The sequence below is a fragment of the Rhea pennata genome, chromosome Z (genome assembly GCF_028389875.1).
Source record: "Rhea pennata isolate bPtePen1 chromosome Z, bPtePen1.pri, whole genome shotgun sequence".
Lineage (NCBI taxonomy): Eukaryota > Metazoa > Chordata > Aves > Rheiformes > Rheidae > Rhea > Rhea pennata.
In genome coordinates, this window is record NC_084702.1 from 12235472 (window position 1) to 12258758 (window position 23287).

At 41.9% G+C, this 23287-nt stretch overlaps 1 protein-coding gene across 1 annotated transcript in view; it reads left to right on the forward strand.

Annotated features, from left to right (window-relative positions):
• Nucleotides 1-23287, forward strand: part of ZNF462 (zinc finger protein 462) — a 93527-nt gene that overhangs the window by 27529 nt on the left and 42711 nt on the right. Inside the window, exons 2-6 of the mRNA XM_062599745.1 lie at nt 6628-6721; nt 11624-11872; nt 12508-17993; nt 18918-19082; nt 20867-20970. Of these exons, the coding sequence (XP_062455729.1) occupies nt 11656-11872; nt 12508-17993; nt 18918-19082; nt 20867-20970 (5972 nt within the window). The 5' untranslated portion in view covers nt 6628-6721; nt 11624-11655. The remainder of the gene's footprint in view (nt 1-6627; nt 6722-11623; nt 11873-12507; nt 17994-18917; nt 19083-20866; nt 20971-23287) is intronic.

Consider the following 23287-nt stretch of genomic DNA (forward strand, 5'->3'; position numbering starts at 1 on the left):
GAGGCAGGTTGAAAGTGTTGGAAGATCTACTGAGGTCAGTTGCAGAAGCCCATGTCAAATAGGAAGGCAAAGAGGGTGATAGGACTGCTAGTGAGAACAGCAATACTAAACTGGTCTTTCAGAGTGAAATGGATCTGATCCATATGCAGGAACAGAGACCTCATTGTATTTTTGTGTTTTGGTGATGCAGCTTTTGGCAGCCAAGATGTTTTGTCCCTCTGTGCCAGAGAGGGCATATCCCTGGAGCAGTTACTCTCTCTGCAGGTAAAGCAATGGCTAATGTACCAGTGAGGAGAGAGAAAGGATTGCTGTCTGGTCTGCTTTCCTAGAGCCAAATATCAGTAGGCTAGAAACAGAGTATCTGTCCCAAAGAGCCTGTGTCCCATGCATTTTCAATTGCATGCTTGGATTTGCAAAGAAATGTGAGAGAGTTCTCAGTACAAAGCTTATAAGAAGGACTTGGCAGTTCATGTAGTGCTTCTCCTCAGAATTCTCTCTTTAGTATTTCTTAATACTTGCATGCAAAACCAAAATCCTGGTGAAGTCTAACATTCTCCTGTATTGGGTGCTCTGTCTTTTCTTGGGTTTCTCTAAGATATTTATCTTACAGGTCTTTTTCTGGACATTTTTTTTCCTGCTTTGAAGAAGGTCCCATTGTTGACTAACCACATGCATGAGAGCTTTCTAAAAGAGTCTTTCCTCTTTGTACCTACCCATGCATTTTTAGGTCAGGAAAACTGAAAGTCTCTTCCAGTATTCACCTTGCATGGACCAAGTGCTCCTTGGAGACCTGTGCTTAGTTTTCAATTTCCTGCCTCTTATCAGAAAAGGTATTTCAAGAATTTGGGTTCATTTTCCAGGTTACACAGGTTTCCAAAGGTTAAAGAAACTAATTTATCCAAAGCCTTTCTCTGAAGAGAACTGTACTATGATTCTCTTTCTCCATAATGAAGATACACCTTTTCAGAGTGTTTGAATTAAAGATGAGGGCCAGGTTTTAAATTGGTGATGGCCTGCAGTGGCTAAAATTGTTAATGATCCACTTGTAAATTAATAGTAGTCATTCCTTTAATTTACTGAGTTAAGAAGAAAAAGTGGGTAGGTGGAGAATGTAAGAAAAAGTATATTCAGGATTTTTCTCTCTTTTTTAAAGAAACTTTTGATAAACCAGTCTTGAATTGAACACCTCTTGTGACAAGAAAGATCATTTTATTTATATGTAGTTTGGCATTTGTGTGTGCATTACTAGGGATAAAGTTCTGGAAACTAGGTTTTCTTTTTATCATCTTTCACTTCATGTCTTCAGAGTAAAGCCAGAATGGTCCCATTTTTTTCAGAATGAAGGTAATCTTGAGGCAGTTGGAACTGATTTCTTATTCTAAAACTATTTTTTTTCCTTACTACTTATTTAAAATGCTTATTTAAAATTCATCATTTCAAAATAGTTAAATGTAAAGCATTTACATCAGTAGGAAAAAACAAGAGATGTTGTGTAATGGGCTTGTAGAAGAGAGAAAAGCCACAAGAGCCACATATTTGTAAGGATTGTAGCTTTTGAAGGATACAGTTGGTTGTAATCTCTGCCCCCATTAGCTATGGGTTTCATTACAAAGAAGGTCTTATTTTTTTTTTCCCCTTTATGGTCCATTTCCTGTTTGTGTATTTCTTAGGAGGAAGAAGAGGAATTGGATCTCAGTGGCTGTCCCTCAAAAAGCTTATTTAAACCAAAAAGTAACAAACTAAGAAAGAAGAACTCTATTAGAAGCTTCAGCATCTTGACACTTTTGATACAGCTCAGCTTTAATAAGCGTTCTCTCCTTAATTTGAATATGTCCAGAGTATTGGAGGGAAAGGACTGTTTATTGTTGGAAAGACGAGAAGTAAGGTTAGCTAGAGAGGTCTTTTTTCTTCTTAAGAGAGATTGTTCTTAATTACTACCTGTGTAACAAAAACAGAAACAACAACAACAACAAAGTGTGTAACAAAGTACACATTTTTTCTACGGACAAGGCATAGCAGCTTTTTCCTGTTTTCAATAATTTCTAATGTCTTTTTGATCCAAACACCTTCTGGCTGGAGAGCTTCCATTAACCTCAGTCAATTCATAGGTACTGTGAACTGTAATACTGAGGTCACTGTAAATACTCCCCCCTCCCTTCAAACTGCATTGTAGACATTCTACTTTGTTCCTTCTAGATACTGTTGATATCTGCACATTACACAAATGATGACTGAGCCACCATGCTTGCCTTATTTTAAATATTTTATCCTTGGGCTGCATATATTACAGACTGCAGAAAATACTGTTACCTAGAAAGACGAGGTGGGTGGAGATGGAAATTAAAGGGGAAGTAAAAGAAGCAAGGTTCTCTCTTTGACCTAGTGTACTGCATTCTAATGTGTATATATTACAACCCAGCCTGTATTGCGATGGAATATGTATAAAATTATAATTTTGGGACAAAATAAAATATTTGGACAACATGTAAATGTTAGCTGCAGCTTGCTCCACCTTTTCAAGGTTATCACTCTTCAGCAAAGTCAGTGATGGAACCAGCAACTTACTGCCACCACCCAAACAGACAGAGGACCTTCGTTTGCAAGGTGAAAAAAATCTTTTGGGAGTGGTGCATGGAGGGCAGAGGAGGTTGGAAGTCTGCTGGTAATCACTGGTCTGAGGTAACTGCAAATGGCATTTTGTCAAATGCTACATAAGTATATGCACAAATATATATTATCCTACCTCAGGGAAGGATGTTGTGTGCCATACTGTGAGTGAGCCAGTGGGCAAATAATAGTGTGTATTTTGTCTGGCATTATAAATGGATCAGTGATGGATTTATATTACCTGAGGAAATAAACTAGCTGACAGAGAGGCTTCTGCTTGCTGCCCAACAAATGTCAAATATAACGGGAAGCTTGGGGAGAAGTGGGGCATAGCAAGAGACAAAGGTGGTGTTAAAGTAGCAAGGAAATCAGATCCCCAAACAAAAGAGTGCTTTTGAAGAACATTGTGTGAGAGCACAGCAATCCTTCGGCTTCTCTTATTAGTGTTTTCTGGTATGCCAGTGGGATTTCAGCCACTATCCTGCTGCTGTAGAGTGATGCTTGAGGTGGTTTGGGGACTGGCTACATGAGATGATGTGCCATTCTACTCAGCTTTGTTCGCCTGTATTACCAACCATGACTTCTAGTGGCCTAGTTTTATAGAGTTAAACTATTTGTCTGAATGTTCTTTTCAGCCTCTCCACATGCTCTCTGCACAGGGTTAACCCTTTGAAGATAAGATGCAGTACCTTTGCAGCATGTGAGGTCTCAGTTTACTGAAGGGGTGCACTGCATCATCCACAGAATCCTTGCTTAGCTGAGTTCATATTGCTGAAGAAAGCAAGCAGTAGTCTTTGGCTGACTCGGATCAGATCCATGCAGCATTTTTTTTGGTTTCCAACTATATGTGAATTTCACTTGTTTCAGAGTACTCTATTTCCACCAAACAGGGCACTGTATCTTAGGAATGATCTCTGGAGTTCTGGCTGGAATATTCTTCTCACCAGTCCAGCTCAGTCTCTGTCACTGCTGCCACAATGTAGGACCAGATTTCATGCTTTCAGGGGAAGCATGTCACAACAAAGCAGCTTTTCACATTTGTCGTCCAAGGTGGTGGTGATCTCTCTTCATTTTGCCTTCTTGAAGACTTTCTTCAGTAGCACTCCCAAAGCTGAGCTTTCTCCTAGGGGTTGATGGTGGTTTCTGAATGCTAGTGATTTGATTTCCACCTCCATGATGTCATGGAAGGTGCTTGCCTGAGTTTTAGGCCAACCGTATTGGCTAGTCTAATCTCAGGTCACTAAGATCAAAATTCTGAAAATAATCCAGCATTTCAGGTATTCCCATACTTTGTTTCTAGAATATCCAGGAAGAGTGCTTCTGTGTTCTTCAGCACCACCTACTGACACCTTCCTCTATGAGTCCATGTTTATGGAGAGTGCTTTAAAACTTACGTCCTCATTCCAGGAACTGAATTTCTTCATATAGTTAACTGTGAACTCCTGGCTGAAAATTGGAAACCTGAGATTCACTGTTTTTGTTTGTATTGTGCCATTTGGGAGGTACTGAGATGCAAAGTGCAAAAGCCAAGCTGTCTGACTCTGGTGTCTTGGTTTTCGTAGATAGGCCAGCCCACTTGCCTTTTGAACATGTGTCTGTGCAGAGGTAGTTGAGAGGTTGCATTATGTCAGTGAGGTGGTTGATTTTGCTTCTTTCCCATGATCATTTAGTATAGGAGCCAAGTGGCAGACTTTATTTCTACTCTAGAGTTTTGCCTATGTGCTGTTCCCTCTTTTTTAAAATAAAGTTAATATCTATATGGAAGGAGGAAGGTCTAACAGTCTTTTTCTGAAGTCATTTACTAGACTAACTTCAGAATTTCAACACTCATTTCCTTTGAGAGTTTTGACTGGGAAAATAGTTCAATTTTTTTTTGTGGCTTCCCCTCCTCCCTTCATCTCCCAGTGAGAAAGGCAGCAAAGTCTATAGAAAAGAAGGTGCCTATCTGATCAAAATCTCCTTTGGTCTTAATAAACTTGCTGTTGCATTTTCTTTAGCATATGACCAAAGCATATTCTGTTTGTGGAGTTTCATGAACCACAAGTAAACTTTTCAAAAAGTGCATGTATGGCTCCATGTATTCTCACCTGCACAACTTAATTTGTTCAATAAATGAAGTAACTGACACAATAAGGAAAATATCCTACTTTGGCATTTAGCTGTTCCGTTTCCTAGGTATATAGAGAACCTTTTGATTTCTGTAGGAATTACTGTGAAGGTAATTCAGGACATAAGAAAAACCCATCTTGGTCTTGTTTGGGGCAAAAGCATTTCATTTTTGAGGGTGTTCTCATAGGCCCGAGGTTCTTTATCCTGAGACTCAGTTGTCCATGTTCTACACCATGTAATGCCTTATGGCTAACCATTAGGAAGGGAGGACAGCAAAATTTTGAGATCCATACTTTTACATGATGCTATTTTAATTTGTCTTTTAATTAAATAACAATCTGATTTTATTTGAAATTTGTAAAGTTTGAAGTTCGAAAGTATCTTTGAGTTCAGATGGTGGAACCCCAAAAAAGAACAAGGAAAGATTATTTGTGAAAACTGAAAAAAGAATAGTCTGCGTTCCAGGAGCCTGAAACAATGAGGTTCCAACCTGATGCCATTTGTGATTAGGTTATTTATATCTGAATCATCTTTCTTGATCTGATTTGCTTGCAAATACCACTTAGGTTTAAGTTCAGGTGTTCCATGTTAGACTTCTGTCTTCCTTGCTGGAGAAGTATTTTATTTTATTTTATTTTATTTTTTGCAGTGAAATAATTACTATTTGCTTATCTCTGCTTGAGGCTGGGCACTGTAATCTGTTCCACAAAATACGTTGATGAAGTTGACATTGTGCCCCTATCTGTGATTCATCTTTCCTTCATTCATCCTTATAAAATGTATGGTGTTCCTTTATTCAAGTATGGTCTTACAGTGAGATTGCTAATACACATTACTGTTCAGTAATAAAGCAGTACTTTTTTTCATTTTTCAGATAGATTCATAGTCTTGGAGAGCTGGTTCAGCTGATAACAGTTTGTCCATCATTTGAACCTGTTTTGGCTCATCTATGTGTTTATGTATGAAGAAGAAAAATAAGCAGAGATTCAGTGAATCCTTGTTCTCTTCTTGAACTAAAAAACCCATCTATGCTTCTGGGCAGCTCCCAACACTGTGTAGTCTCTCTTCCACAAGCTTTGGGAGTAATATAACTTTTGTTTCCTTTAAAATGTAGAAGATTCTGTAAATTACGCAGTGGCTTTACAGTGACCCATAGTGCTCCTTCAATAGCGTCAGACATGTCAAATGAATGACTGAGCTCAGATACTGAAAAGCAATGTAAGTAAATGGCAGCTGTATAGACCTTAATGAAGTTGAAAGGCAACTGTATAGCCCTTATTGAAGTTGGATGTGCTGCTTTTTGTGACAGGAAGATTTTGGAAGTTTGGCATAGGAACTACTAAGAATGTGTAGTAGGAACTTTCTCCTGTGGAATTTGACCTGGAGCTTGCTGCAGATTCAGTCTTCCAGATGGCTCGAGAAAACATATTTTAGGAACGGTTTGGGGGTCTGTTTCTGCTCTGTTTAGGTCGTTGTTTTATTACTGAGTTGTAGTGGATCTCTAATTGAAGTTTTTTTCCTGAAAACTTTGACATTTTACATTGTAATATGCAATGCATTTCTATATAGGTCAACAGAAATGAGAATGAATTGGATGAAGTATTTACTGGAAGAAATGGGTGACAGGAGTAAGAATCATCTATATCAGCTACTGTATTTGTCTCATAGGGTATAACTTGAGTTTCAAAAAGTAATACAGAAAACCCAGAACTGGACTTCAACCTGGATGTTTTCATAATAAAACATACAGTGGGTGATAAAGTTTTTCTTCAGGTGCTTTGTATGCAAAGAGGAACCACCAGAAAACTGTATGGGAGTGAAAAGTTGTAACCCAAACAAAATCCAGATTAAAAAAAAAAGAAGAAAAGAAAATGAAAGTAGACTTTAATTTGTATTTATTTGTGTTTTCAGCTTGGAGGAATAATTCCAATATCAACCCTCAGAGGACCAAGAATCCCCGTAGTTTGACTGGAAACCGAATCATTGGAAAAGACCTACGAGTTGAGTAAGTTTGCCAGAGTTTAACCCAGGGTTGAATTTGTTCTTGGAATTCCTCATTAGTTATGTTTGCTCGTAAATGAAAGATAAGATCGTCTTTTTCCAACTAGAATAAGCCTTCAGGTTTCCAGTCTCGAATATGTAAATGTTCCCAGGATCTTGTTTAGAACCCGTTTCCCCCAGGGCTGTCCTGTGTAACAAAGATTTAAAAATAAAACAAGTTTAAAAAAAAGAAATAAAAATTATTAATAAAAAATATGAGAAAATTATTAGAAATAAAATTATTAAAGCAAAATAAAATTAATAAAGCACAATAAAATACATGGGAGGAGCCCCCCGCGTTGGCAGCTTGGGGGGAGAGCCGGGCCGGGCCGGGCCGCGCTGTGAGGGAGTTGCGTCGCGTCGCGGCCGATGAGGCGACGGGAGCCCGCCGGCGCGTGGAGCAGCTCGTCGGGGGCGGCCGTGGGCCGAGGCGGGGGGTGCCGGAGGCCCCGGGGAAGGCCGCCGGGGGCGGCTCGAGGAGGCGACCGGGGCGGCGGGGAGGTTTCCTTCCCCCCCCCCCCCCCCCCCCCCCCGCCCGGAGCGGGACGCTGTCCAGGCTGAGCGGGAAGCTCGCGCGCGTGTGCGCACGTGTGCGGTCTGCGCGACCCTTCCCGCCGCGGCTGTGCACGTGCGTCCTCTTGACTTCGAGAAGCGCTGCTGACTCCGTCTCGAAGTGTAACGGATGGGTAGTCAACCACAGAAGCTCATTTTTGAGGTCAGTGCCTTGGGCTTCGCAATTAACTTTGTATTTTGAAGCATTAAGAGCAAACCTAAACATAACGGTTTGTACCACTTTGGCTGCTGCCAAGTTTGGTAATGAGTGGTGTTCAGTGAGCACAATTATCTCCTGTTTGGGGTTCTTAGAAACCTAGAAAGCCAGTGCAATGTGTCTCTGATGTTCTCCTCACGCATTCACGAGCGTCGCAGAAGAAGTGGAGGACAATTTGAGACGCCACCTCGGGTCCTTAAAACCTCGAAGCTTCGACAATCTCTTCTGCTCAGTCTTCTGGAATTTTCCCCCTCGTGAGCAAAATGAGAATACCTCTTCTTCATATTAAACGTTACAGCCACCCTCTTTAAGAAAAGATTGTGATTGTAAAGAAGTTGGACAGTGGTATTTTATCATCTGTTCAGTGAGGCTAGCCTCACATTAGTTAGAGGTATTTTATAAGTCACATTATGTGTGGGCAATGTGGTCTCAAGAGATTGGTTGTGAATATTTTAGAGGACTTGTGGGATTTATGGATTCATTTTACGTCTTTTTTTTTTCCTCCCCAGACTTCCTGTTCTGCTTTTGATTTAGCAGATTTGGTAACCTCCCCTCCTTCCTCTCACCCCCCCTCCATCTCCATTACCCCCCTAAGTCTTGCTGTGGTTCTGTTTGAAAATTACGCAGAATATGGAGTGCAGGAAGCAAACGAAATGCAGAGGTTGTCGTTTGTATGTATGGAAGGTGTTGCTGTAGCTGCTCACGGTGGACAAATCTTGTTCTTTCTCTCCTTTGCTTGGGTGGATGTCTTAACACAGTATTAACGTCTGCACTGGAAGTGCTCTTTGCTGTTGGGTAGGTGGGTCTCTCCAAGTTCCACATCCCGTGTAGACACACACAAAAAAGAGAGAAAGACGTGCATTGTGTTTCAGGTTTCTTTTGATATATGAGCTCAAACTAGCAGTTTCTGTGTTTTTCTCCTCCTTTGTGCAATGCCTGAACTTAAAGAAAAATGTGCAAATAGTAGAGCAGAATTCCTAACAAAACACTTCATCCTGCTTTCAGTGTGATGGTTGGGAAAGCATCAAATTGAAGGCCATTCAGCTGTACCTGATGTTTGCTCTTCTCAACTGCTGTACGATTAACCTCTTCCATGACTTGGTGCTGCCTTTGTGATAGAGACCATACTGACATTACAGCTAGAACCCGTTAGAAAGGCTTCTTCAGCTCTTTGTGTAGTCAGCAGCTATTACCGATCTTTCAACTCTCTCAACATTTGGCTTTGTAGCAGAAGAAGGGTTCTGTTGGTTTGAGATTGTCTAGACAACAAGCAGCATCCTTGAGGATAGCTTCTGAAAGTATCAGCATTTTAAAGAACTGCGACTACCACGGATGGGGATGATGGTGGTATTTTTACCTCTTGAAGCCGTCAAACTTATCCTTTTCAGAACGTCAGATCTGCCCTCCCTTCTGGTTTTTCTATTTTGAAAAGCTGAAGTTTCCAAGAGAGAGACAGAGCAGAAAGTGTTTTTTTTTTTTTTTTTTTTTTTTTTTTTTTGGTGGTGGTGTTTCTAAAGGGGCTGAAGTTTTCAGGGGGGAGAGAGAGAGGGAGATTTGTGTGTGTGTCTGTGTGTGTTGTTTTTCCTCTCTTCTACACAATGGAGCTTTCAGAGAACCTCTCTTAAAAGGCATAGCTACAGCCTTTGTGTGGAAGGGTGTGTCTGCTGGCAGGGCTTGCTGATGCAGACAGGCTGGCTGGTGATTAACAAAGGTCATTAGACTTTGGAATCTGGCAGGGGAATGGGGTGGTGTGTCTTCTGCGCCGAGCAGGAGGGCTCCCCGGGGACAGGGCAGGCTGGAGGCCCCCCGCCTGCCTCCCCCCGCCTTCTCCTCCTCCTTCTCCTCCTCCTCCTCCTCCTGGGAGGCTTGGTTGTGTGTTGCCTCTGTCTGTAGGACAGCTTGGACCAGTGTCTTGATGCTGTAATGCTGGCACAAAATGTGATGTGTGTCATCATGGGATAGGGAAACCAACCCTGGGAGATGCTTTCGGGTGACCTGCTGAAAGGGAGGAAAGGTGCTGCTTGGGCAGTACAGGGGGACAGCAGCTACATGGCTTTGGGAACGATCCACACAGGAGAAGAGATGCTGTGCTCTGGAGAGGGTGATTTTTCAAGCATCACCCAAGGAGGAGGAGAAGGAGGAGGGAAAAAAAGAGGGGGAGAAGGAAAACCCTGGTGTGGTTGAGATGAAGCTGAGATAAGTGAGGCCATGTTGTGCACAGGCAAGAAGCTATGAGCCTCTGAGTGCAGGAGTTGTCTGAGCTAAAATGGCTGCTTCCAAAGCTCAGAGGACTAGGGCAGCTTAGTGAGTCTTAAAGCTTCAGTGACGCAGGGGCTCATATCTCTTGAAAGTGTGATAAACACATTCAGCAGAGCTGTGGCTTGTTTGGCTGAGATGAAAGGACTAAGCTTGGGGGATGGGTAGTGAAAACTGGATGATCTGCTTTTCTGTGAAGTGCTCTAAATGCAGGAGTCGTCTGCTCCATGGAAAAATTTGTTTTCAGGTCTAATGGACTGTGCTAAAGGAGACGTGGGGTGGGGCTTCACTCACTGCTGTAATTTGATCCAGAGCAGATAGCAACCTCTTCCACACAATTTGGTCTGGTGCTTGCACATAAAAGCTTGAGTATCTCGATTATTGTAACTTTGTTAGCTGAAAAGAAGCTGGTGCAGCATTCGGTTTCTTTATTGGTGGTGGGAGGGAGGGGGAGAGGGAAAGGACACATTGCAGCCTGCAAAGTAATGTAGGTAAATATATGGAGTGCCTGTCTGCTCAGACTGTCCAGAATTTGACTTGCTAGAAGTTTATTTTAGCAGGCTATCAGAAGAAGCATTCTCTCATATAAAATCCTGGTGCTGTGTCCTCTTTTGTTTCTGTGCCCTAATGTTTTGATGTTTTCTTCTTGCTGGTGAGGTAGTTTCATACTCTACAGTAAATACATGGGATTTTCATCATTTTAGGCTGCTCTTGCATTTTGAACTTCTAGAATGGCTAGCTTATCTGGCCATTGCTGCATGGAACTTAATGAAGTAATTCATTTAGTAAAGTAGGAAATTGCTCTTGTGCCCAAGTGCTGTTCAAGGTAGGAGGATCTCAGCCTTTTATCTTGCTTTTGTTTTGTGTGTGCTGTCCTTCATGACAGAATGTAAACTTTAAGTCCTGTGACAAATACCCTCACAACTCTGTGATACATGGTTACTTGGTCACATACTGAACCACCATACTTGGTATTACCAAACCCTATGTTACTTGGTACTTCAAAATATACAGGGCTTTCAGATGAATCAAGGAAGTCATGATGTTTTTGAAGGAAGTCCTTGTTATTCATGTTTCCATTGTACTTACGTAATATTCCTATTCCCATTGCTGTCCATCTCTTCCTTCAGACTTTTCCTTTCCCCAAGCTCCTAACTCACCAAGTCCCCAAAATAGACTAAAAGACAGCTCTGTAAGGATTTCAGTGAAGAATGGAGATGCCCTCACAAAGCCTGGAGGAAATAAGGCAGAGTGAACCATACTACCTTGGATACATGTAGCTAGATCTCATCTTGCAGTAATGTCTAGGTTTTCCACCAAAGTTAGGAGTGCTAAGATGTTGAGAAGAAATGCAACTGTTTCTCTGTGGAGGTTTTTAACCTCTGGTAGTGAAACAGGCAGGACCTGGCAACTTCTAGGAAGGTTAGAGTGTGCCTCAAAGAGGTAGAAACTACTGTTCTCTGTAAAATTTCAGTGCTTGACTGGGAGTAATATGCTGTTTCTCTAGCATACCCTTTCTGGTCTTTGATAGACTTCTTTCTGAAAACAGCCCTGTCCTGTGTAATGGAAAAGGTAAGAGGACAAAGTCCGTTGTATCAGGAGTCATTTGTCAGACTACTGTTTGTGGTGTTGAGTCAGCAATTTGTGAGCTACCTAGATAGGACTTTTGGTGAACCTAAGCTGATGCCTCTTGAGATACATAGGAAAGGTTGAGTTTTATACTGAGGTAGTTATGGAATTTCTGTACATGACTAAGTATTACATATTTTCAAAAATTTTATTAAAATGGCATTGATGTAAAACGTGTCTATTTCTTCTCTGCTTCCCTTCCTTTTCTTGCAGAATTTTCTAATGTAAAAGGTCACCCCTGAACCATGGAGGTGCTGCAGTGTGATGGCTGCGATTTTCGGGCTCCATCCTATGAAGATCTAAAAGCTCACATTCAGGATGTTCACACTGCTTTTCTGCAGCCAACAGATGTCTCTGAAGAAAGCCCTAGCCAACCAAGGTCTGGTTCCATGAATGCTAGCAACCAGACTGAGATTGAATTTTCTTCTGTAAAGGATGAATTTACAATTGCAGATGAAATAGGTAAATTTCAACTGTAACCCCCTATTTCACATGTGGCTTATTTCAGTGCATTTTAATTTGTACTTCTAATGAGATTTTAAGAACTCCATCTTTATTGCTATGGCAGCAAAGTATATGCTGTCTAGTTTCAGCCATACTAGTTCTCATCATATTTTTTTTCTGTAAATGCAAACATGGAGGATGGATTTGTTTCCCAGCTGCTTTTCATGTATTTCTTCATACTGCTTTTTGGTTTTCAGATCTTCATGTTTTTTTTTTTTTTTTTTTTTTTTTTCATCACCAAGAACGATCCCAAAATTTTGAACTTTATTAGTATACTAGCTTCTCCCTCTCCTTTGCCGAGGAAGATTATTTTGGAAATGATCTCTCCTAAGTTTTACACCATAGTCATATACATATACATACACACACAACACACACACACACACACCTGTATGTATATATATATATATTTAAATATAAGGGTCAGTTTTTTGACTACTATTGTGTGGTAGAGCTCATCCTAAAAAAGTGAGGGAATCCTGATGTGATTCTTTTCCATTTAGGATGTGACAGCATTCTTATGCGTATAGGGTGGGTGGAGAAAAAAGAGCTGATCTTACTTACTTATATACTCACTTTAACTCTTATTTTAGGGCAAAATGCAGCAACTCAGATGGGGACTGGAAGTTACTATAGCCAGAGCCAGAGTTTCTATGGTCAGCATATGGCTCCAAATCCTAAACCAACCAACAAGTTTTTCCAGTGCAAGTTCTGTGTGCGTTACTTCCGTTCCAAAAATCTCCTTATAGAGCACACACGCAAAGTTCATGGAGCCCAGGCTGGGGGGAGCTCAGTGGGGCCACCAACCGCTGGTTCCTTAAATTACAACATCATGATGCATGAGGGGTTTGGCAAAGTTTTCTCTTGCCAGTTCTGCACCTACAAATCACCTAGGCGTGCAAGGATTATTAAGCACCAGAAAATGTATCACAAGAACAACCTGAAGGAGAGTTCAACTCCCCCAGCTGCTGCTGCTGCTATATCTGAATCGACGTCTACTGCTGTGCCCATGCAGGAGCCCTGCAAGGAGCTGCCTGCAGAGGTGGTCGAAAGAAGCATTTTGGAGTCGATGGTCAAGCCTCTGACAAAGTCTAGGGGCAACTTTTGCTGTGAATGGTGCAGCTATCAGACGCCTCGAAGGGAGCGCTGGTGTGACCACATGATGAAGAAGCATCGCAGCATGGTAAAAATACTTTCAAGCCTGAGGCAGCAACAAGAAGGAACTGGTGCATCTGATGTGCAGAGTAAGAGCACCCAGAATGCCTCCGCAAACTCTAATTATATCTCCATGAATACAACAGGACGTGAGATGCCAAATGCTAATGTCTCAAACTTCAGAAGTTCTATGGGGAATTCTCTCATTAGGCCAAACTCTTCTACATCCTCCAAGTTTTCTTCTGTGTCTTATCCTCAGATGAAGCCTAAGTCACCTCACAACTCGGGCATGGTTAATTTGTCCGACAGGTCCCGCTATGGAATTGCTGATATGACAAATTCTTCTGCTGACCTGGAAACAAACAGTATGCTAAATGACTCCAGCTCAGATGAAGAACTAAATGAAATGGACAGCGAGAATGGCTTGAACTCCATGGATCACCAGACCCCAGGAATGTCTGCAGAGCAGCTGATGGGTTCTGATGGCAACAAGCTATTGGAGACAAAAGGGATTCCCTTTAGAAGGTATATGAACAGGTTCCAGTGTCCTTTTTGCCCTTTCCTTACAATGCATCGCCGAAGCATCTCTCGTCACATTGAGAACATCCACCTCTCTGGGAAGACAGCTGTATACAAGTGTGATGAATGCCCTTTCACCTGCAAGAGTTCATTAAAGCTTGGAGCCCATAAGCAGTGTCATACAGGTGCAACACCAGACTGGGACACTGTGAACTCTCAGAGTGAAAGCATTGCCTCTTCTTTGAATGAGAGCACTATGTCTTATGAGACTGGAAGTATAAATGGCAGGAAGTCAGCTGGGATGATGGAACCAGTGCCACAGCAGCAGCAGCAACAGCAGCAATCACCCCAGCCTCATTCACAGCATCCCTACAAGTGCACAATGTGCAACTATTCTACCACAACTTTGAAAGGCCTCAGAGTTCATCAGCAGCACAAGCACTCATTCTGTGACAACTTGCCAAAGTACGATGGACTGCCATCCAACATGCCACAGGAGAGTGAGGCAGATGTGCACACCTCTGCTAGCACAGTAAAGAAAAGCCAGACTTCGATTCTTGGTCTCTCGTCTAAAAATAACTTTGTTGCAAAGGCCCCTCGGAAGGTGTCAAATGACTTTCCTTTGGATCTCTCACCTGTGAAAAAGAGAACTAGAATTGATGAAATTGCAAGCAACCTGCAGAGCAAAATCAACCAAAACAAACAGCAAGAAGATGCTGTGATTAATGTTGAGGATGATGAGGAAGAGGAGGAAGACAATGAGGTAGAGATAGAAGTGGAGCTGGACAGAGAAGAAGAGCAAACAGAACCAATGATAGAGGTTTCCAGTTCTTACACAACTCAGCAAATGTGGGGGAGAGAGGCTAATGATTCCCAGAAGGAGGCAAGTTTCAGAAGCATGCAGCATGATTATAATTCCACTAATGGAGCGGAGATTGAGCTTACTTTATCGGAAGATGAGGAAGATTATTATTCTTCTGTCAGCATGAAAGACCATCAGAGCCCTAATGCCTCTGTTCTGGGGAGCCAGTCAAACATGTACGGTGCCGATCAGAACAATGAGAATGCAGAGTTTAATGACTCTGGGAGGCTTTATTACTGTAAACACTGTGATTTCAGCAACAAATCTGCCAGAAGTGTTAGCACCCACTATCAACGGATGCACCCCTATATTAAATTCAGCTTTAGATATATCTTGGATCCCAATGATCACAGCGCCGTATACAGATGTCTTGAGTGCTATATTGACTACACAAACTTTGAAGACCTGCAGCAGCATTATGGAGAGCATCACCCTGAAGCTATGAATGTATTGAACTTCGATCACTCTGATCTGATCTACCGCTGTCGCTTCTGCTCTTATACAAGCCCGAATGTTAGAAGCCTGATGCCACATTACCAAAGAATGCATCCTACAGTGAAAATTAACAATGCAATGATATTTTCAAGCTATGTTGTTGAGCAGCAAGAAGGGCTGACCACAGAGTCTCAGACGCTGAGAGAGATCTTGAATTCTGCTCCAAAAACTATGGCGACCTCAACCCCCGTGGCTCGTGGGGCTGGTATGCCAGCTGGTTTTACCAAAAGTGCCGCAAAGAGTTTTAGTCCTGAATGCGAAAATCAGAAGGAGCCTTCAGTCAATACTGTGGTTGTTTATGACTGTGATGTTTGTTCATTTGCAAGCCCGAACATGCATTCAGTTCTAGTACATTACCAGAAAAAGCACCCTGAAGAAAAAGCATCTTATTTCAGAATTCAGAAGACCATGCGTGTAGTCTCTGTTGACAGGGGCTCTGCTTTGGCTCAAATGTCTTTTGAGATGGGGACACCTGTCTCCCCCAAACTGTCTAATTTGGCTTCACAACCTCCACCTCCACCACCCCCACCTCCAGACCTTGCTACTGAACTCTACTATTGCAAACACTGTTCATACAGCAACCGCTCAGTTGTGGGCGTGCTTGTCCACTACCAGAAAAGACACCCAGAAATAAAGGTCACTGCCAAATATATTAGGCAGGCACCTCCCACTGCAGCAATGATGAGGGCTGGTGAGTTGCCACCTGGTATTCAGAGGCCGCCAGTGTCAATGCAGTTGAGCCGGGGTAGTTCTGAAAGCTCTGTGAATCCTCCCGAGAATGAAATGTTCTTCTGCCAACACTGTGATTATGGAAACCGAACCGTGAAAGGCGTGCTCATTCATTATCAAAAGAAGCATCGTGACTTCAAAGCTAATGCAGATGTGATTAGGCAGCATACAGCCACCATTAGAAGCCTTTGTGATCGCAGCCAGAAGAAATCATCTGGCAGCATGCCTGTTCACACCTCCAGCACCGAGCGGGACAAGTCAAAGTTGAGAGCCCTCAAATGCAGGCAGTGTAGCTACACCTCGCCTTACTTCTATGCATTGAGGAAGCATATCAAGAAAGACCACCCAACTCTAAAGGCCACGGTAACATCCATTCTAAGATGGGCATTTTTGGATGGCTTGATAGATGCTGGTTATCACTGTGAATGGTGCATTTATTCACACACGGAGCCAAGTGGTTTGCTTGTGCATTACCAAAGGAGACATCCTGAGCATTATGTTGACTATACATACATGGCAACTAAACTCTGGGCTGGTCCCGATCCTTCCCCTCCTGCTCTAGTGATGCCGACAGAGACAAAGACCTATAAATGCAGAGATTGCATTTTTGAAGCATCTTCTATTTGGGATATTACTAATCACTACCAAGCTTTTCATCCTTGGGCCATGAATGGAGATGAATCTGTGTTGTTAGATATCATTAAGGAGAAAGATGCTGCTGAGAAATCTATTGCACAGCCTGATGAAACTGGGGCCAGGATCAGTTCAGAAGACCAGATTACAACATCACAGATGGACCATGATGCAGAGTGTGCAGAGGACCCCAGCCTTTCCCAGGAAAAAACTGTCCAGCTGGCATCTGCAAACCCTGCCATTTCCTCCACTCCATATCAGTGTACAGTTTGTCAGTCTGAGTACAACAACTTGCATGGTCTCCTGACACATTATGGCAAAAAACATCCTGGCATGAAAGTGAAAGCTGCAGACTTCGCTCAGGATATAGACATTAACCCAGGGGCTGTGTATAAATGCAGACATTGCCCATATATTAATACACGTATTCATGGTGTCCTCACACACTACCAGAAACGACACCCATCAATAAAGGTCACTGCTGAAGACTTTGTACATGATGTGGAACAGTCAAATGACATCACTCAGAATGATGTGGAAGAGACGAGTAGGATTTTCAAGCAAGGCTATGGTGCTTATCGGTGCAAACTTTGCCCTTATACACATGGTACACTGGAGAAGCTCAAAATTCACTATGAGAAATACCACAATCAGCCTGAATTTGATGTTTTTGCCCAGTCACCGCCAAAGGTGTCTGCCTCAGTGGAGCCAGACATAGTGACTGAAATCAAGGCATCCCCAGAAATTGCTGCTGAGGATGTTGGAGAAATCTCTGTCCCAGCACCTCATTTTTCCAGTTCTCACTTAGTGTCTCACACAGTTTTCCGGTGTCAGCTCTGCAAATACTTCTGTTCTACCCGGAAGGGGATAGCCAGGCACTACCGCATCAAACATAACAATGTCCGGGCACAGCCAGAGGGCAAGAACAACCTGTTCAAGTGTGCTCTATGTTCCTACACCAACCCTATCCGCAAAGGGCTTGCGGCACACTACCAGAAAAGACATGACATTGATGCTTACTACACTCACTGCTTAGCAGCCTCCAGGACTGTAAGCGACAAACCCAATAAAGTGATCATTCCATCTCCTCCCAAAGATGACACTCCTCAGTTAAGTGAGGAGTTGAGGAGAGCTGTGGAAAAGAAGAAATGCTCACTTTGTTCCTTCCAGTCCTTTAGCAAAAAGGGTATTGTGTCCCACTACATGAAGCGTCACCCTGGTGTTTTCCCTAAGAAGCAGCACGCAAGCAAGCTGGGGGGCTACTTCACAGCTGTATATGCTGATGAACATGAGAAGCCAACTCCAGCTGAGGAGAGGAATGATTTTGAAAAGCCTGAGGTGGAGAGCGAAGCTCAGGAAGTTGAGTGGCTTCCTTTCAGGTGCATAAAATGTTTCAAGCTCTCATTCAGCACAGCAGAGCTGCTGTGCATGCATTACACTGACCACCACAGCAAGGATTTGAAGAGAGACTTTACCATACTGGGAAGCGGCACCCGTTCACAGAATGCTGTCTACCAGTGCAAGCACTGTGATACTAAATTACATAGCACGGCAGAGCTGACCTCACACTTGAATAGTCACAATGAGGAATTCCAGAAGCGTGCCAAACGTCAGGAGAGGAGGAAACAACTTTTGAGCAAGCAGAAATACGCAGATGGTGCTTTTGCAGATTTCAAGCAAGAGAGGGTAAGGTTCTGTGTGTCAAGTCTCCTTTCTTTCCCTTTACACGGAGTACAGAGCAGAGATGAAACAAAAAACAATCCTTCTGCACCCCAAGAGGCTTCTAACTATAATGCCCTCTTACATGTTCTCTTTGACAGCCAAATGACCACAGGCTAATGAATGACTCAGCATGCCAGTGAGCTCCAGAAATCAATTACACATTCTACTTTAAATTCCTCATCCTTTTCTTCAATCTCCACCCCTGCCTAGGTTGCATAGGAGGCCCAGCTCCTTCCTATTGCTTCCTTCAGTATTTCCTTTATCTTCTTTCCTTCCTCCCACACTTCTGGAAGGCCATCTGTATGTGACAGTTACTTGTTCTTTTGCTTCAAGGCTGTCATGTACTTTATATAAATTCTTTACAAAAAGTCCTGTCCCCGTCTTCAGTGTACCACAAAATAACACCAGTTTCCTCCTCAAGCTTGTCTCTTTCAGTACTTTCTCTGTTAAAGAACTCAGTATTAACACGACTCTATCTGATGGCTGAAGTTTTGGACAAGTGACCCATGAACAGAATACCAAAATTTGCCTTTTTCTGCCCACTCCCCACTTATTTCTCCTCCACTTTAGAATAATTGTATTTGCTGTTGAGAGCTCCTTAACAGCACTTAGGGGAGTAGTAGTTATCCCTTGCAGCTGCAAACTGAACTATCTTCTAGATGATTCCTATTACGAAGAAAGTCAGTGTTCCTACTGTGCAGACATTTTTGTCTGCTTATTCTGGAGCTTTTAATAGGTGTCAGTAGCAATTGTGGTTCTGTGAAACAGGACATCTGTATGTTAAACATAATTTTGCTTCAGGTGCAAAATCTGGTATACGTTCCTAAAAATAAGATATCAATGTGTATTTCAATGTGTAAATCGTTTTATGCTTGTGTATTCCAACAGGCTTTTGGACATTTGGAGGATGTTTCAAAACTTAAGGAGAGGAAAGTGGTTGGCTACAAATGTAAATTTTGTGTGGAAGTCCATCCAACACTTCGAGCCATCTGTAATCACCTCCGCAAGCATGTCCAGTATGGGAATGTCTCTTCTGTGTCAGCTACAGTAAAGGTAAGAATTTAAAAAAGGTGGATAAAGGTAACTGCAATTTTTTGTTTTGTTTTGAGATTCAGGCCTTATTGAAAGCTTGTGGAGGGCTGTTTTGGGAGTTGATGGGTTTTGGACTGGATTCTCTGTTCAGTTCATCATGACATTTTAATCTAACATTTCAACTTTCTGCAGTGCATTTGTTTATTTTGAGATGTTTTAACTTTCTTCCACTCTTAATCTAGGAACACGAAGACTATTTAATTCTCATTTCTTCTCTGCCATGAAGGAGTTGATGTTGGTGGTGACCAAAAGGCTTGGTTTATGAGCAAGAGACTTTCAGCTATTCAGGCTACTTTTCTCTGTAGTTAAACTCGTAAATAACTTTTATTTTTGTTTTATTTTGTTTTGATGAAGAGAAAGTGTGGAATATGCTTCTGCAAATATGTGAAATTGCTTGTGGTGCACCTTTGTAGGTGCTCCGTGATAGCTCCGAAGTATTCAAACTAGCCAGCTAAGCCACTGGTTCCATTCAGGTGGTTAGTTGTAGAAAAGTTGTTGCTTTATCTTCGTGCAAGGCAACATCTTCTAGGACATCTCCAAGGACAGACTGTGCTCCACAGTCCAGTTGTCTCCAGGATATTACCAGTGGGTGTTGCAGGTGCAGTAAGGTTACAGAAACTGGCTGTGCATTCCTTCTCCTTGTGCTGTAGCAAGCGCTCAGTAAAGATTCCTGCTGCAGCTCTCAGAGTATACCTTCAAGTGCCTCTTTCATGCCATCAGCTGTGTACTTTAAGGAAGCTGAGTCCTTCAGAGCCTAACCCATGCTACTTGAGAGAGCTTTCATTGTCCTACCACTGACTTTCTTTTAGCTTATTTAATACTATCGACAGATCAGGATGCTTTCCTCCTATCAAATTGTTTCCTCTCCTTCCTGCTTGTCAAGTTATGTTCGTGTGGGATCAATGTTGTCTTTTGAACAAACAGATACTAAACAGCAAGGAACAAAAGCTAAAAAACAAAAACAGAAGAACATGACGTGAATATTCTCATGAGTTTTAAAGTTGCTGCAAAATGCATTATATACTAATTAAGTTAGGAAACAGAACAAGAGAAAATTTTTCTCTGTTTTTGTTTTTTAAGAGGTTCTACCATCTCAGAGTACCAGCTTCTTTCTTGGGAATTTGATCCTGATGGACAAAGTCTACATGGTAAAACACACTGTTGTGCTAGTCTGTAGAGTAGCTACACTGTGAGCTAGAGGAAGTGAATGAAAGTGAACTTGCTTCCTACTGTACTAACTTCTGTCAAATCAAATTTAGAAGATTCATGCCAAGACTCTTGAAAGATAGATGATTCAATTCTAGTCTTTTTGTCTTGTCTAACTAAAGTTTATTCAAACTGTGAGATTTTTTTCAACTTTTATGTATGTGTATGTGTATATAATCACTTTCTTTCCCCCCTAAAAAATAAGGTCTCTTTTTTCTTTCAGAAACCCGCTGGAATGGAGTTTGTGTAGAGATATATTTACAAAAATGAGGCAGTGGGAAACCTAGACATTAAAATGACACATGGCAAAGACTGAGGGGCAGAAGGGAGAAAGAATTGATGGCTTTGGGGGGGTATGTGTTTTTTAGCAGGAAGCTGAAGATTCTTCAAACACAACTTTGATGGAGGGTTGTGAGGGAGCCAAAGACCCTGGCATTATGGAATTTACAGAAGCTGAATCTGGAGCATCCTTGGAAGATGAAACCAGGCCTGGGGGCTACTACTGCAGCCAGTGTGACCGGGTTTTGATGTCTATGCAGGGTCTGCGATCTCACGAGAGGAGTCACTTGGCTCTCGCCATGTTTACCCGAGAAGACAAGTACAGCTGCCAGTATTGCTCCTTTGTCTCAGCTTTCAGGCACAAGTAAGTTGTGGTTTTTATTTTTACTTTAAGAAGGAGGACAGACTAGCACTGCTGTTCATAGGTTGACATTAAAAGAGAGTGCATGCAACTTAACTTTGAGCAATGTTTTTCTCAATGTTTAGATATTTTCCATGCACCAAAACTTTTGGCTGTTGTCTGTGGCTGTTTGTAGAAGGTCACATCTTTGTATCTTCTTGAATTTAGACTCCTTTCTTTGTTGCGTGTAGGGGAAATGCACGCAAACAAAAGAAGACTTCTCTCAGTTGGCAGAGAGTGAAGCCCAGCACTTCTCAAAAGAAGCCAGAGAGTCTTCTCAAAAGCATGAAATTTCTGTAGGTGAAGAAGAGGAGAGAAAAGTATTTTTGTTAATCATCCGTATACAATGAACTTCTGCTGCAGCTGGCTACACTGTTTCTGATAACTGCAACTCTGATGTTTGACTTTTCATTTCTAATGTTAAACAGCTATAGCAAACTTATCTTAAAATTAGCTATTTTATCCTTAATTTTGATGTGCATTTTCGGTCTAAGAATGTAGTTTTCTTGCCAGCATGGTACACTAACAGCTTTCTCAGCTTGCTTCCTTCTCTTGAGTCAGTACATGGAAAAATACCTAATTAGGCGTCGGCGTCATAAGGAGTTATGTTCCTTAGATTTCTCTGAGACTGACTTTGTCTTTATCTGGATAGTTTATAAAATTCTTTTAATCATAACTATATGTATGTCTTGCCACAAAGAAATGAGGTTTGTGAGATATTTTCCACTAGCCTCTCAGACTGACACACATGTATATGGTTTCTTAGTTTCTGGAGAGAGAGCTGCTTACACTATTGCAACAACAGGAGAGAGATCCACATGCTCATTTGGTATATGCATTGATAACATTGTCAATAGCACTCTTAAATTCCCAGAAAGTGTCAGTGTTTTGCGAACAAATACATGCAAAAAAAGAAAGCATGATAAAAAGCATTTTTAAACCCCTTGGATTTAAAAGCTGGATTTTTGTTAGTGTTACAGCATGTCAAATCAATGCCACGGTTTGGTCTGCAAGGTTGAAAAGACCCATGGGATTGAGTGGGCAACAGTAAGGAAGAGCATGAGGGAAAGGATGGCTATGTCTGGGCATATCCCAGCCTCCTTTGGCAAGACTGGCATTGGGGATGCCCTACCTCAGAGGCCTGCTGATTGCCCAAATAAATTGGTTTGCTTCCAAAATCAGGCTGGTGCTGAGTTCAGTCTCTAGGTATTTTGTTTCACAGGAATTGAATAAAGTGGTATCCTATGAGTGGAAGGATTGGTGAGTCAGAAAGGTGGTGGGTGGCGTGGAGAAACTGTACAGATGTTGTCTGACTTGATAATAGGTGATAACAGTGTTGGAAAGATATTCAGCTTCATCTGGTATTTCTGATCCTGATGTATTTACCGTCTCAGATGAAGTCTATGAGAGAAGCCAAACCAATGTTTAAACAGCCCACTATTCCTGAAAATCTGACCAAACCTAAAAACGTGGCTTTGAAAAAATCTTGCTGGCGAAGTACCTCGTTGTGAATATCAGTGTGTGGAATAGCTTAAAGTATTTATTACATGCATGTTTAGCAATATGGTTGAATTGTTAAGTAAGCTCGTCCCTACCAACTATTTAAAACTTCTTGTGTTTTATGACTTTTATTAATTTAGGATTCCCTCTCCCCCCCCATTTCTTCTAGAAAAGCTCTAAATGTTAATATATATGATAAAATTTAGGCTGGATTTATATTAAATTATATTTCTGTGAAGTTACCCTGAGATGAGACATAAGGTTGTTTTTTGTTTTTGCTGTCATCAGATGTTTGAATACACAAGAGTTCAGTGTTAGCACTGGTAAACAGGGATTTCTGGCTCAGGCTCTTTCAGTGTGGAACTAAAGATCCCCTGATGATCTGTATAGAGGGGCTGAAACAGACTGCTCTTGATCTAGATGATGATATTCATTTAGAAAGAACAGGGCAGTTTAGGCTAAATAAAGGGAATTAAGGCTAAAGTATGCCTAGAATTACTAAATTCTGATAAATTACCCCTCCTTGTTCTCTCACCTTGCATAAGGAAGCTGAGGCTAAGACTAGATTAATCACTGAGCATTAATGTTTCCAAAGAAGACTCTGTATTGATGGCGTGCATAGCCCAAGCTAATGCTGGCCTGCTTCTTGGAGACCATGAGCTCAGGATTGTCAGCCACAGCATAGGAACTGTAGAGCTTGGCAGGAGTTGCTCAAATGGAGTCAATTTGATATTGTTTTACAAACTGGAAATTACACCTGATCTGGACTCAAACTAGTTGA